Source organism: Montipora capricornis, chromosome 8 (assembly GCF_036669925.1).
Source record: "Montipora capricornis isolate CH-2021 chromosome 8, ASM3666992v2, whole genome shotgun sequence".
In the NCBI taxonomy this organism is placed as follows: domain Eukaryota; kingdom Metazoa; phylum Cnidaria; class Anthozoa; order Scleractinia; family Acroporidae; genus Montipora; species Montipora capricornis.
Window position 1 is genome coordinate 32,027,798 of NC_090890.1, and position 12,500 is coordinate 32,040,297.

At 39.5% G+C, this 12,500-nt stretch overlaps 1 protein-coding gene across 1 annotated transcript in view; it reads right to left on the reverse strand.

Annotated features, from left to right (window-relative positions):
• The window catches only part of LOC138060704 (uncharacterized), a 17,028-nt gene that overhangs the window by 616 nt on the left and 3,912 nt on the right, over window positions 1-12,500 (reverse strand). Inside the window, exons 2-5 of the mRNA XM_068906559.1 lie at window positions 9,444-9,782; window positions 5,388-5,810; window positions 4,349-4,593; window positions 1-1,548 (exon numbers count right to left, since the gene is read on the reverse strand). The exon at window positions 1-1,548 is cut by the window's left edge and continues 616 nt beyond it. Of these exons, the coding sequence (XP_068762660.1) occupies window positions 1,117-1,548; window positions 4,349-4,593; window positions 5,388-5,810; window positions 9,444-9,782 (1,439 nt within the window). The 3' untranslated portion in view covers window positions 1-1,116. The remainder of the gene's footprint in view (window positions 1,549-4,348; window positions 4,594-5,387; window positions 5,811-9,443; window positions 9,783-12,500) is intronic.

A 12,500-nucleotide genomic window follows, 5' to 3' on the forward strand; every position in this document is an offset into this window, starting at 1 on the left:
AAAGACTTATGATAAAGCAAAGTGATATTTTGAGGTGACGTTTTCGTCAACGTCAACGAAAACGTCACCTCAAAATGTGGGCGAATTATCCTAAAGAGAAATTGATACGAGCGGTTTCAGAGTAAAAATGTAGAATGTAGATTTGCATTTGCGCGCTCGCGTTGTCGTCAAAACTTCAAATTAGGTGATTTCACGTGGTTGTTGTGCAGAGTACCGCACGAATATTTGCTAAAATGCGTGCGCACGTGCAGCACGATTCTTTTTCCTCTTTTAACCAATGATATTTTTTCGTGGCGTTCTCGTTAACAACCGCGTCGAAGATCGTCGTAAAGTAGGAACTTTTGCGAGCTAAAATTTGGTGATTTCACATTGGTTGCGGTCACACTTGAGAGAAACACAATGTAACACCAATGTTTACACTACTCTAGCATCAACTCACTGGTGTTTTTAATCCCTAGGGAAACACTGAACAATAGAACCTTGAAGTAACACTAGTGTTTACTCCCTAATGCGACCTCAACCATTGTTGTCATCGCAGAGTACCGCAATAAAATGCGTGCCTCAAGTGCAGCAAGATTCTTTTTCCCCTTTTAACCACTGACTTTATTGCTTTTACCGTTGTCGTTGCCGTAGCCGTCGTCATTTCTTAAACTCCCTCATATTTCTGGACAACGTTCTCGTAGCCGTCGTCGTCGACGGTGCCTACTAATTCAATAATATTTTTGCCCCGGTTTATGATTATGCGGGAATTGCAGATCTTAACAAGTGTTATTGAAATCCAACAAGAAAATTGGGGGGGAACCACGCATTTTCCAAAGATAATTCATGAATAATATTTGTAAAAAGATTTAAAATACAAAGCAATGTATGGCGTTCTTTCTGAAATTGAAGCTTAATTATCTCTTAAAAATGCATGGTTACCCCCAATTTTCTCTTTGGATACCAAGAGTACTTACTAAGGTCTACTTTCTCCGGATAGTTTTAAACTGCGAAAAATATCCCTGTATTAATAAGCATCACCCATAGGAAACCCGAGTATCTCGAGATGCGCAGAACGTGTGCGCAATAACAATAATAGGTACCGTCCTTAAGCTCCCTAATGCAGCTTAAAAATCCTTAGTAACGTTTCTTACGTTGAACAACCTTCCTCAGCATCCTCTCTGAAGCGTCGGTGGTCATTTCACTCTCCGTTGAAGAACCTTGGGAACTGTCTGCTTCCATGTTCACATCACTGGGCGTTTCTGGTGCATTTTCGACGTATTGTGCCATTCTTCTCAATTCACTCCGAAACGTTTTACAAGCATTGTCGATCCCAACATCTAATGAAAACTTCCTTGCAGGCTCCGAGGTAGGACCGATGACCGCTCCATTAGCTGTTAATAGGTTTACACGACAAAACCTTTCATTCAGTCCTTCTTTAAGTTTCTTGGTTAACTTTTCCAGGTCTACGTCTCCATCTTGGGTCTTAATTTCTTGAAATACAATGTCGTAGGCTGTGCCAAAAAGACGCTCCATGGAAATATCCCCCCTGACTGCATGCAAAATTATCTAGGCAAAAGAAGTCAGACGACTCTCTGATAAATGAGGTACAAAAAATGGCACAGTGAACACTTTGTTAACCAACTGCAGAAATTTTCAAAATAAGCAAGCGTTTTCTCCCATAAAAGGAATGAAACGTTCTGAGCTCGTGTTACAGTTTCGGTAAGTTGTAACCGAGACTACATGGTCGACCTTACTGCGTTCAGTTTTAGAGTGAAATAAACACCAAAACTATGTTTACTCGTCGTTCAATTCTTTTCAACCACATTGAACGTTCCTGAATTTCGGTCAAGGGCATCCCAGGTTCGTAACCAGACCATTTTTCTTTGTTAGGACGGGCATTTTTGGCGAGGGAATTGGGAGAGGTGCTGTCGTGTATTCTTAACCCAAAGTTGATAATCCAACAGAAAATATGAACAAGCCACAAACGCGTGCCTTTAAAAACCCCACGTCACTGAAACCTCCTCTCACCCTACTGCGCCCCATCCTCTTTTTGGGGGGAGGGAGTGGGGCAAAAACAGACGTATGCTAGCATTTGACCTGAAAGGCCATAGGCCCGAATATTTTAGGAAAAGCTCGTTCGTGGACCTTTGCGCCAACAATGACCTGGTGATTGGTGGGAGTATCTTTCCTCACAAAAGGATCCACAAAGCCACGTGGTGCTCCCCGGATAACATCACCGAGAACCAGATAGATCATTTTTGCATTGCCCGACAGTTTAGAAGATCTTTACATGATGTCAGGGCTATGCGGGGAGCAGACGCCGGCAGCGACCATCATCTGCTAGTAGCCACCCTAAAACTAAAGCTAAAATGGTGTCAGGCTCAACAGCAAAATAGAGCCAAATATAACGTGACACACCTGAGGAATCCTTCTGTTGTAGAAGCTTTCCAAATCAACCTTAGGAACCGGTTCCAAGCACTGGAAGACATAGAAGACGAAGACGGCACAATTGACACGCTCTGGGAACATCTAAAGAGCTCATGGATTAATACATGTGATGACACTTTAGGAAGGCAGCAGTCCAGAAACAAGGAATGGATCTCAATGGATACCCTAAAGAAAGTGAGAGAAAGGAAGTGCAAGAAAGAGCGGGTTAACAACAGTCGGACGCGGGCAGAAAAGGCACAGGCGCAAAAGGATTACGATGTTGCGCATAAGGAAGCTAGAAAGAGTGCTCGAAAGGACAAGAGATGTTATATAGAGAACCTGGCAAAGGAGGCGGAGGATGCCGCAGCAAAAGGGAACTTGACAGACCTGTATTATACCACCAGAAAGCTAGCTGGGAAAGTTGGTCATGTTAATCATACCATCAAGGACAAACAAGGAAATATTCTGACCACCACTGAGGAACAGCTGCATAGATGGGTCGAACATTTTGGAGAGGTCCTGAACAGGCCACCCCCAGTTGGAGGAACCGATATCCCAGAAGCTGATCATCTACTCCCAGTTAACTGCGCCATACCTTCAAGAAGAGAGATTAGTAGTGCTATTAGGAAGATGAAGGACGGAAAGGCAGCAGGTACCGACAACATTCCTGCGGAAGTATTCAAAGCAGACATCAACACCACCACAGAGGTCTTTTATGAACTATTCAAGAGCATCTGGGAGGACGAGAAATCACCCACTGAGTGGAAAGAGGGTCTTATAGTTAAACTTCCTAAGAAGGGGAACCTCAGGGAGTGTGATAATTATCGAGGTATTACTTTGTTATGTATAGCAAGTAAAGTCTTCAACCGAATTATGTTGGAGCGGTTAAGATCTGCAGTGGATGGAAGTTTGAGGGACCATCAAGCTGGTTTCAGGCAAGCTAGATCATGCGCAGACCAGATTGCTACACTACGTATCATCGTAGAGCAATCCATTGAATGGAACTCGTCCTTGTACATCAATTTCGTGGATTACCAAAAGGCCTTCGATAGTCTGGATCGCCCCTTTCTTTGGAAATTACTAGCTCATTATGGAATTCCGCAGAAGTTTATTAACATCATAAAAAACTCTTACGAAGGCACCACATGTAAAGTTATTCATGAAGGACAGTTGTCGGAGAGCTTCGAAGTTAAAACTGGAGTAAGGCAAGGATGCCTTCTCTCACCGTTCTTATTCCTCCTGGCAATTGATTGGATAATGAAGTCGTCGACGACGGGCCACAGGAACGGAATACAATGGACTCTCACCCAGCAGCTTGATGACCTCGATTATGCGGATGATATTGCTTTACTATCTCACTCAGGGGCCCAAATGCAGAACAAAACCACCATTCTGGAAGAAAGGTCAAGAAGAGCTGGCCTTGTTATCAACACCGCAAAGACCAAAGTCTTGAAGATCAATTCAGGCTCAAACAGGAAGATCAGAGTGAATGATGCCGATATTGAAGAGGTGGACTCCTTCACATACCTTGGGAGCGTAGTAGACACAAGTGGAGGAACTGACGCGGATGTTGCAAATAGGATTAATAAGGCAAGAGGAGCCTTCCACTCTCTTAAGCAGATCTGGAGCTCTGGCAGCATATCTACATCAACTAAGCTGAAAATATTCAACTCTAATGTAACATCTGTGCTGTTGTACGGGGAAGAGACGGGGCTGGAGAAGGGATACGGAAAAGAGATGAAGATCCTCGGGAAGAACTGGAAGGAGCTGCAACAGTTGGCAGAAAAGAGACGTCTCTGGAGGCTTTTTGTTGATGGCCCATGCTCCAACTTGGAGCCAAGGGCTTAACTAACTAACTAACTCGTTCGTGAATTTCTAGAAAATAACTTTATTAGCCTTGGAGTATCACACGACCGATGAATGTGCAAGCTGTTCTTACCGGTGAAATAAGCTTTGTATTTTGCGTCGATATAAACTGGCCACCAGTCTTCAGGGAAATTCCTGTATAGAATGCTTCCATTAGTTGATGAGCAGGGCCTGGAACTAATGCTCCCGGTTTTCTTCCTTTTCCCAGGATGGTGTACAGCGTGACGGAATTCTCAGCCAGTTTATCGCATAGCTTGGTCACGTCGTGGCCATGATTACACCTAAAAATGTCGAGGTTTCCCCTGCAGTCTTCCAAAGCTGCAATAATAATAGAAGTCAAAACGTCAAAATTCCAAATTCAGTTTATTCGACTCCAATTTTTGTAATTTTGTCCCTACAATAGGATAGGCGGGTCTAAAATAGAGGTCACATTCCACAGGCCAAGACTGGAAGTCCCTTCTCCACTGATGAACAACGAGGCCAAACGTTTTCCCTAGACCTGAAACAACGTTATTTTTTTTGTAGAGTTATTAGGGCTAGGAGACCCTTTTTATAGTGTTGTTTATTATCTGTAGCACAGTGACATGTACACTGACCTGTGCTTTAGACCTGCAGCAATTGGGAGATGGTGCATCAAGCTAGCAGATTAATCAGGCCATCATGTAAATTATACATGCAATTGATGATTTCCAAAGGAGTGATATAAACTCCACACACAAACAACAGAAGAATGATGTGTCAAATTTTGAAAGCGTGTCCCACTGAACTCAGAACAATGATTCAAATTGTGAGAGGAGAATATTAGGCGGCATATCAGAAAAACAAACTATGCCTTATTAGTATTCTTTATATAAAGATACTGACGAGGAGTGTTTTATCAGGATGTAAAGCTCATGCACGTGGCATTGTATAGGTGTTTTGATAGGCTGTTAGGCTCGTAAATTATGAAGGCTTAATAATGAACTTGCTGATTGAAATCTTGTTCAAACCGGGCAATCTTTTTGTTAATGCTTCAAGAGTAACGTGAAATAACTGTGATGATCTAAAAATCGAGCTCGGCACATAAAGATAATCAAGGTTAGCCAAGGTCATGCTTCTAAAGAGGAACTTACGTAGTAATACACAAACTTTAACAGCTTCCTTGCGGCAGCGCTGAGGATCCCCAGTGCTGATGCCCTCACTTAGATGTACTGCTAATGCTAGACCATCAGCCAAACCTTTCTGGTGACCTTTCCTTCCCATACATCGAAGACTGTTGATGTTGTTCTTCATTTCCTCTTTATTACTTGTAAATCTCTCAAGGATAGCAGTATTGTGCACAAAACCTGCCCCTTGGCCATGGTGTGTCATGTCCAGGTGGTTTTGATAACTAATTAATGCCAGGCGAAAATCAAGGTCTTTAAGTATTTCAAATACAGAATTGATTGCACTGATCAACTGCCTCCTCAGTCTCTTCAGCACAACTGGATTTCCGGTTGCACAATCCACGGCAACAATCAGATCCAGTTTTTTATCATTGTGTATGCATTGATCATCTAGAAAATACAATATACCAGTCTATTAATAATAAATTCTGTAAGTAACATCAGGCCCACTTTTTTCAAGATTACCCAAATGCAATCCGTTTCAATCTTGTCCATTTGTGTCCATCTATGAACACAGTCCAAGGACCACCCTTAACCCACTGACCCCCAAGGGTTCTCCATTGACGAGTAAAATCATCCAGCGTTATACAGAGTAAAATACTGGGCGGTTTCGGCCGGTTTGGACGTTGATGGGTTAATTAAGGACGTTCGCACTAATTGTTTGTGCGCAACGTTACTGCGCAGGTAACGCGACTGTGATATGTCACGCATTACTTTGAGCATTAGTGGGTTAAAGGAGTTTTTGAGTGGATGTATAATTTGTAGAACCATTAAATCCAAAAACCCTGCCCTCCCCCCATAATCCACTGACAAGTAAAATCGTCTGGCGTTTGGGAGAGTAAAATCTATCAAGTTTCACCCATAGAAGGCAATGGGGTAACAACAACTATGTCCACTCAAAACTTCAACGCATCCCTTCAAAGCATAACTCTTGTAGATTTTACTCTCTCTAATGCCAGAAGATTTAACTGGTGAATGGGGAATGATTCAGGGATGAGACTCAGGGTTAGCTACATCTATGCCCCTTCAGCCCTTTCCATCCTAACAGTGAGACAAGTTTACAGATTTTACTCTGTCTAATGACAGACAATTTAATTTTTTACTCATCAACATAGCTTGTCTAAAGGTAAAAGGGTTCATTTTCACTTCACTTTCCACATGGGCCTTACTAAAATTCAGGACCCTTAAACATAGAAAAACTATGAAAAAAAAAATAAATAAAATAATAATAATTTTTATAAAAGTGACGACACATTTGAAATTAAAGACATGTTTCGGTCGTGCAACGACCATCTTCAGTTGAAAGTAGAATTAATTTGAAGTTACATTTGAATTTATAATATGCTAAACAAAGATAAATAACAACGTGAAATAAATTGGGAATCTAACAAAATAGCCAAAGGTAACAAAAAAAGAGTGTACAATGGAACATGTTGATTAGAACGAGAGAGTTAAATTAACGTGATATAATTGCTTATTTAAAGAAGGTTGCTCCGTAAAAAATTCAAATCTAACTCCGCTTTGCGGGCTTTAATCGAGGCCTTTTCTAACTTTCGGAGATCTGTGATGATGGTACCACCAGGATATTTAGCTGCTATGTCGTGGATTAAATTTCCAAAAGATCTGGAAAGAAGCAGACTAACAACAATTTTTATAAAAGTGACGACACATTTGAAATTAAAGACATGTTTCGGTCGTGCAACGACCATCTTCAGTTGAAAGTAGAATTAATTTGAAGTTACATTTGAATTTATAATATGCTAAACAAAGATAAATAACAACGTGAAATAAATTGGGAATCTAACAAAATAGCCAAAGGTAACAAAAAAAGAGTGTACAATGGAACATGTTGATTAGAACGAGAGAGTTAAATTAACGTGATATAATTGCTTATTTAAAGAAGGTTGCTCCGTAAAAAATTCAAATCTAACTCCGCTTTGCGGGCTTTAATCGAGGCCTTTTCTAACTTTCGGAGATCTGTGATGATGGTACCACCAGGATATTTAGCTGCAACCTTACGGAGCAACCTTCTTTAAATAAGCAATTATATCACGTTAATTTAACTCTCTCGTTCTAATCAACATGTTCCATTGTACACTCTTTTTTTGTTACCTTTGGCTATTTTGTTAGATTCCCAATTTATTTCACGTTGTTATTTATCTTTGTTTAGCATATTATAAATTCAAATGTAACTTCAAATTAATTCTACTTTCAACTGAAGATGGTCGTTGCACGACCGAAACATGTCTTTAATTTCAAATGTGTCGTCACTTTTATAAAAATTGTTGTTAGTCTGCTTCTTTCCAGATCTTTTGGAAATTTAATCCACGACATAGCAGCTAAATATCCTGGTGGTACCATCATCACAGATCTCCGAAAGTTAGAAAAGGCCTCGATTAAAGCCCGCAAAGCGGAGTTAGATTTGAATTTTTTACGGAGCAACCTTCTTTAAATAAGCAATTATATCACGTTAATTTAACTCTCTCGTTCTAATCAACATGTTCCATTGTACACTCTTTTTTTGTTACCTTTGGCTATTTTGTTAGATTCCCAATTTATTTCACGTTGTTATTTATCTTTGTTTAGCATATTATAAATTCAAATGTAACTTCAAATTAATTCTACTTTCAACTGAAGATGGTCGTTGCACGACCGAAACATGTCTTTAATTTCAAATGTGTCGTCACTTTTATAAAAATTGTTGTTAGTCTGCTTCTTTCCAGATCTTTTGGAAATTTAATCCACGACATAGCAGCTAAATATCCTGGTGGTACCATCATCACAGATCTCCGAAAGTTAGAAAAGGCCTCGATTAAAGCCCGCAAAGCGGAGTTAGATTTGAATTTTTTACGGAGCAACCTTCTTTAAATAAGCAATTATATCACGTTAATTTAACTCTCTCGTTCTAATCAACATGTTCCATTGTACACTCTTTTTTTGTTACCTTTGGCTATTTTGTTAGATTCCCAATTTATTTCACGTTGTTATTTATCTTTGTTTAGCATATTATAAATTCAAATGTAACTTCAAATTAATTCTACTTTCAACTGAAGATGGTCGTTGCACGACCGAAACATGTCTTTAATTTCAAATGTGTCGTCACTTTTATAAAAATTGTTGTTAGTCTGCTTCTTTCCAGATCTTTTGGAAATTTAATCCACGACATAGCAGCTAAATATCCTGGTGGTACCATCATCACAGATCTCCGAAAGTTAGAAAAGGCCTCGATTAAAGCCCGCAAAGCGGAGTTAGATTTGAATTTTTTACGGAGCAACCTTCTTTAAATAAGCAATTATATCACGTTAATTTAACTCTCTCGTTCTAATCAACATGTTCCATTGTACACTCTTTTTTTGTTACCTTTGGCTATTTTGTTAGATTCCCAATTTATTTCACGTTGTTATTTATCTTTGTTTAGCATATTATAAATTCAAATGTAACTTCAAATTAATTCTACTTTCAACTGAAGATGGTCGTTGCACGACCGAAACATGTCTTTAATTTCAAATGTGTCGTCACTTTTATAAAAATTGTTGTTAGTCTGCTTCTTTCCAGATCTTTTGAAAAGTAATAATAATAATAATAATAATTATAATACTACTACTTATAATAATCATAATACTACTACTACTAATACTAATAATAATTTATTATTATTATTATTATTATTATTATTATTATTATTAATGAGGGGGACCAAGATGTTTTGTATTTTAAATTTTTTTTTTTTACTTTTCAAAACACCATTGCTGTTTTTCAGAAAAATCAGTATGGTGGCTTCAGGCCACATTTAAATACTTAATTTGATCCATGGGGGATTGCAAGGTCTGGAATAATGGGTTATACAAAGATTCCACCACATGTAAATAGCTTGGTATGGCAAAACCACAGTGCACACCCACACATCTTTTCATCTGCCCTTGCCATTCTATTTATAAGAGCCCAAATGAATTCTTAATACCCTCCCCCTCCCATGAGCTAAAAATCTTGGAGCCATTAAAAACCGTAACATTTTCTTTTCACCTGTCGATGAATCAGTCATCATAAACGTAGAAGATGTTATGGGCTGCAGCAGTATTTGTGCCTCATCACCAATCCTCACTGCCTTGACTGCACAATCTTGCAACCATTTTGCTTTACCAATAGCCTCATAACGTAGCTTATCCAGCAGTTCCTTCTTATCTGGCATTTGGACAGTTATATTGAACCAACAGGATGCATCTTCTTGGCATTGTACGTGGCTCAAATTTTCAGGCCGAATACAAAGGGCACGCGACATATTGGACAAAAGACTATGAGTGGTGCATTGTAAGTTTACATCTTGGCTTCGTCCCAAAAATGAAAAATGTACCATTACCATTGCTGAAAGATGACAACCAAAAATACTTAGAAATAGCAGTATAATGTCACAAAGATAGAGATTGTTTAGAGTTTGAATAATCTTCTAGCTAGTGTATATTGCATAAAAGATCTGGGATCATGTTTAGCTGCTGACGTTATAAGTCAGTGGTATTGCCCATTGGTGTTGCAGAGTTTGGTTTCAATGAGATTGACCTAATATGTACAAGAGGAATAAGATATTCCCAGAGATCTTGATTTTTGAAAGATGTGAAATGGTATTTTGAACTGGGCTCCTTTTCACTATTACAGCAAATATTATGGTGTAAATTCTTATGACTAAAGAGCTACCTGAAAAACCCTGCAAAGTTAAACTATTATTTATACTATACTATTAGTCGTACATGCATATTTATACTATATTTATCACTAAATTATTAGACATTTATTTGATATGACTTCTCCAACATTCATTTGAGTAGGTTCATTTGTCAGGTAGTTTTTTTTCATTTTCCTCAATTTTACTGGAACTCTGTTTTGAGCCTGAAGGGGATAGCATGAGGGGAAGGGGGGGGGGGGGGGGAAACCAGAGTACCGGGAGAAAACCTTTGGAATCAGGAACTCAGCCCACTTACTATCACAGAGAAGGAAGGTGCGGTTGATGACCACTATACCAGCAAAACTAGCGTGTATAATGACTAATAATGTCACCAAACTCATTAAAAGCCTACCTAAAGATCCTTTCAAGATTTTTACAATCTCATTACAGCTTGCAGGCACAATATCTGATCATCATCATACACCTCTGTTGTAATCTTTTCATAACTGAGTTACATGCGTAGGGGCTGTCAGTAATCTGATATCATTCATTGTAAATAGTTAGTTCTTCTTGAATCATGCAATATGAGTGGTGACCACAGAAACTGGTGTCTCCCCAATTTACTACATTGGTGACAGGGAAAATATGGCAACATATGGGAATGTGGGAGAAATTATAGAGTCAGAAGAATCGTGGACTTGATACGCCGAAAGACTCAAGCAGTACTTCACCACAAACAAAATCAAAGATGCAAGAAACAAAGCCCTGGCTACTCTGTTGAGCGTTTGTGGATGTAAAACTTATGGCTTAATTTGTAATTTGTTACAGCCACAGCAACCAGGAGATGCGAATTTAAAAGTGACCTACAAAAAGCTGGAAAACTACTTCTCACCAAAGCCAAGTGTAATCATCAAGCAATTCAAATTCCATAGCAGAAATCGCCTCGAGAGGGAAAATGTTGCAGAGTTCGTAGCCGGACTCAGAAGGCTCTCAGAGCAACATCCAAAGACATTCTACGGGATAGACTCGTTTGTGGAATTAACAACGACCACATTCACTGATGATTGTTGGCCGAATGCGAGCTGTCATTCAAAAAAGGAGTGGAAATTGCTACAGCAAGAATCACCCAGCAATGATCATAACATAAACAAAGTAAACGAAGATTTTAAACCTCCAAATCAGTTAAAATGATAATGACATCACTTTTGTGGAAAGAAATGATCCCTCAAGCTGTAAATACAAGGATGAAGTAAGCTATACCAGTAAATGTCAGAAGGAGGGCCACATGGCTCAAGTTCGTTGAGGAAACCTCCAAAGCAAGATAGGCACTAGAAAGTAAACAAAAACACATTTTGTTGAAGAAGAAAGCACCAATCAAGATGTATGCCATGCACAGTGTATCATCTCTCCAGCAATCGGAAGAAGTCTTGCCAAGTGGATCTTGAACTGTGTGGAAAGAAAATTACAATGATGGAAATCGACACTGGTGCATTGAAAACAATACCATGCTAGACTTTCAGGAAAAAACCTAGGGGCCAGCTGGCCCCTAAGTTTTCAGATTACTGAGCAAGAAGGAATAATCACCCGTGGAATTTTATGAATGGGCAGTGCCAATAATATTGTACCTGTTGCAAAACCAAATGGGACCGTAAGAATTTGTGGGGACTACAAACTGACGGTTAACCAAGTTTCTTAACCAAATAACTATCCAATACCGAAGACAGAGAATCTTTTGGCTACCCAGGGAGGTGGTGGTTGATATATGCCAAGCTTATCAGCAGATGACCCTGGATGAGGAATCTCAGAAATTTACAACAATCAACACAAACAAAGGTTTATTTCAGTATAATAGACTACCCTTTGGAGTCTCCTTGGTACCTAGAATTTTTCAGAGGTCAACGGATGACATTCTGGTTAGTAAGAAGGATGACAACAATCACCTTGCCAACTTAGAAGCAGCACTCAAGAGGTTGTCAGAAGCTGGATTGCTGCTGCGAAAAGAGAAGTGCTTCTTCATGGTGCCAGAAGTCACCTATTGTGGTCATGTCATCAATGGAAGCGATATCAATACTGTAGAAGCTACATTTGTAAGGTGGAAGCTATAAAGAATGCCACAGCATCTGGGAATGTTGCACAGGAGGTAGGGGGAGAGGGGTTGGGGGTGAAGGGTACTATAGCCGAAACAACTCAAACGGTTTTACAAAAATGCTGACCTTAGATAATGACTGGCCTAAGGTTAGCACTTTTGTAAAGGTTTGGGTTATTTCAGCCTAAGAGTTAGGACATTTGCAGAGCATGTGAACATTCTAAACAACAAATGAAGACGATCTCTGGAACACATAAGGCCAATATAGACGCATTCAGGAGAGGAACGGCGCGCAACTTCACTAATGTAACAGCAAAGGTGGCACAGTCGGTTTGTG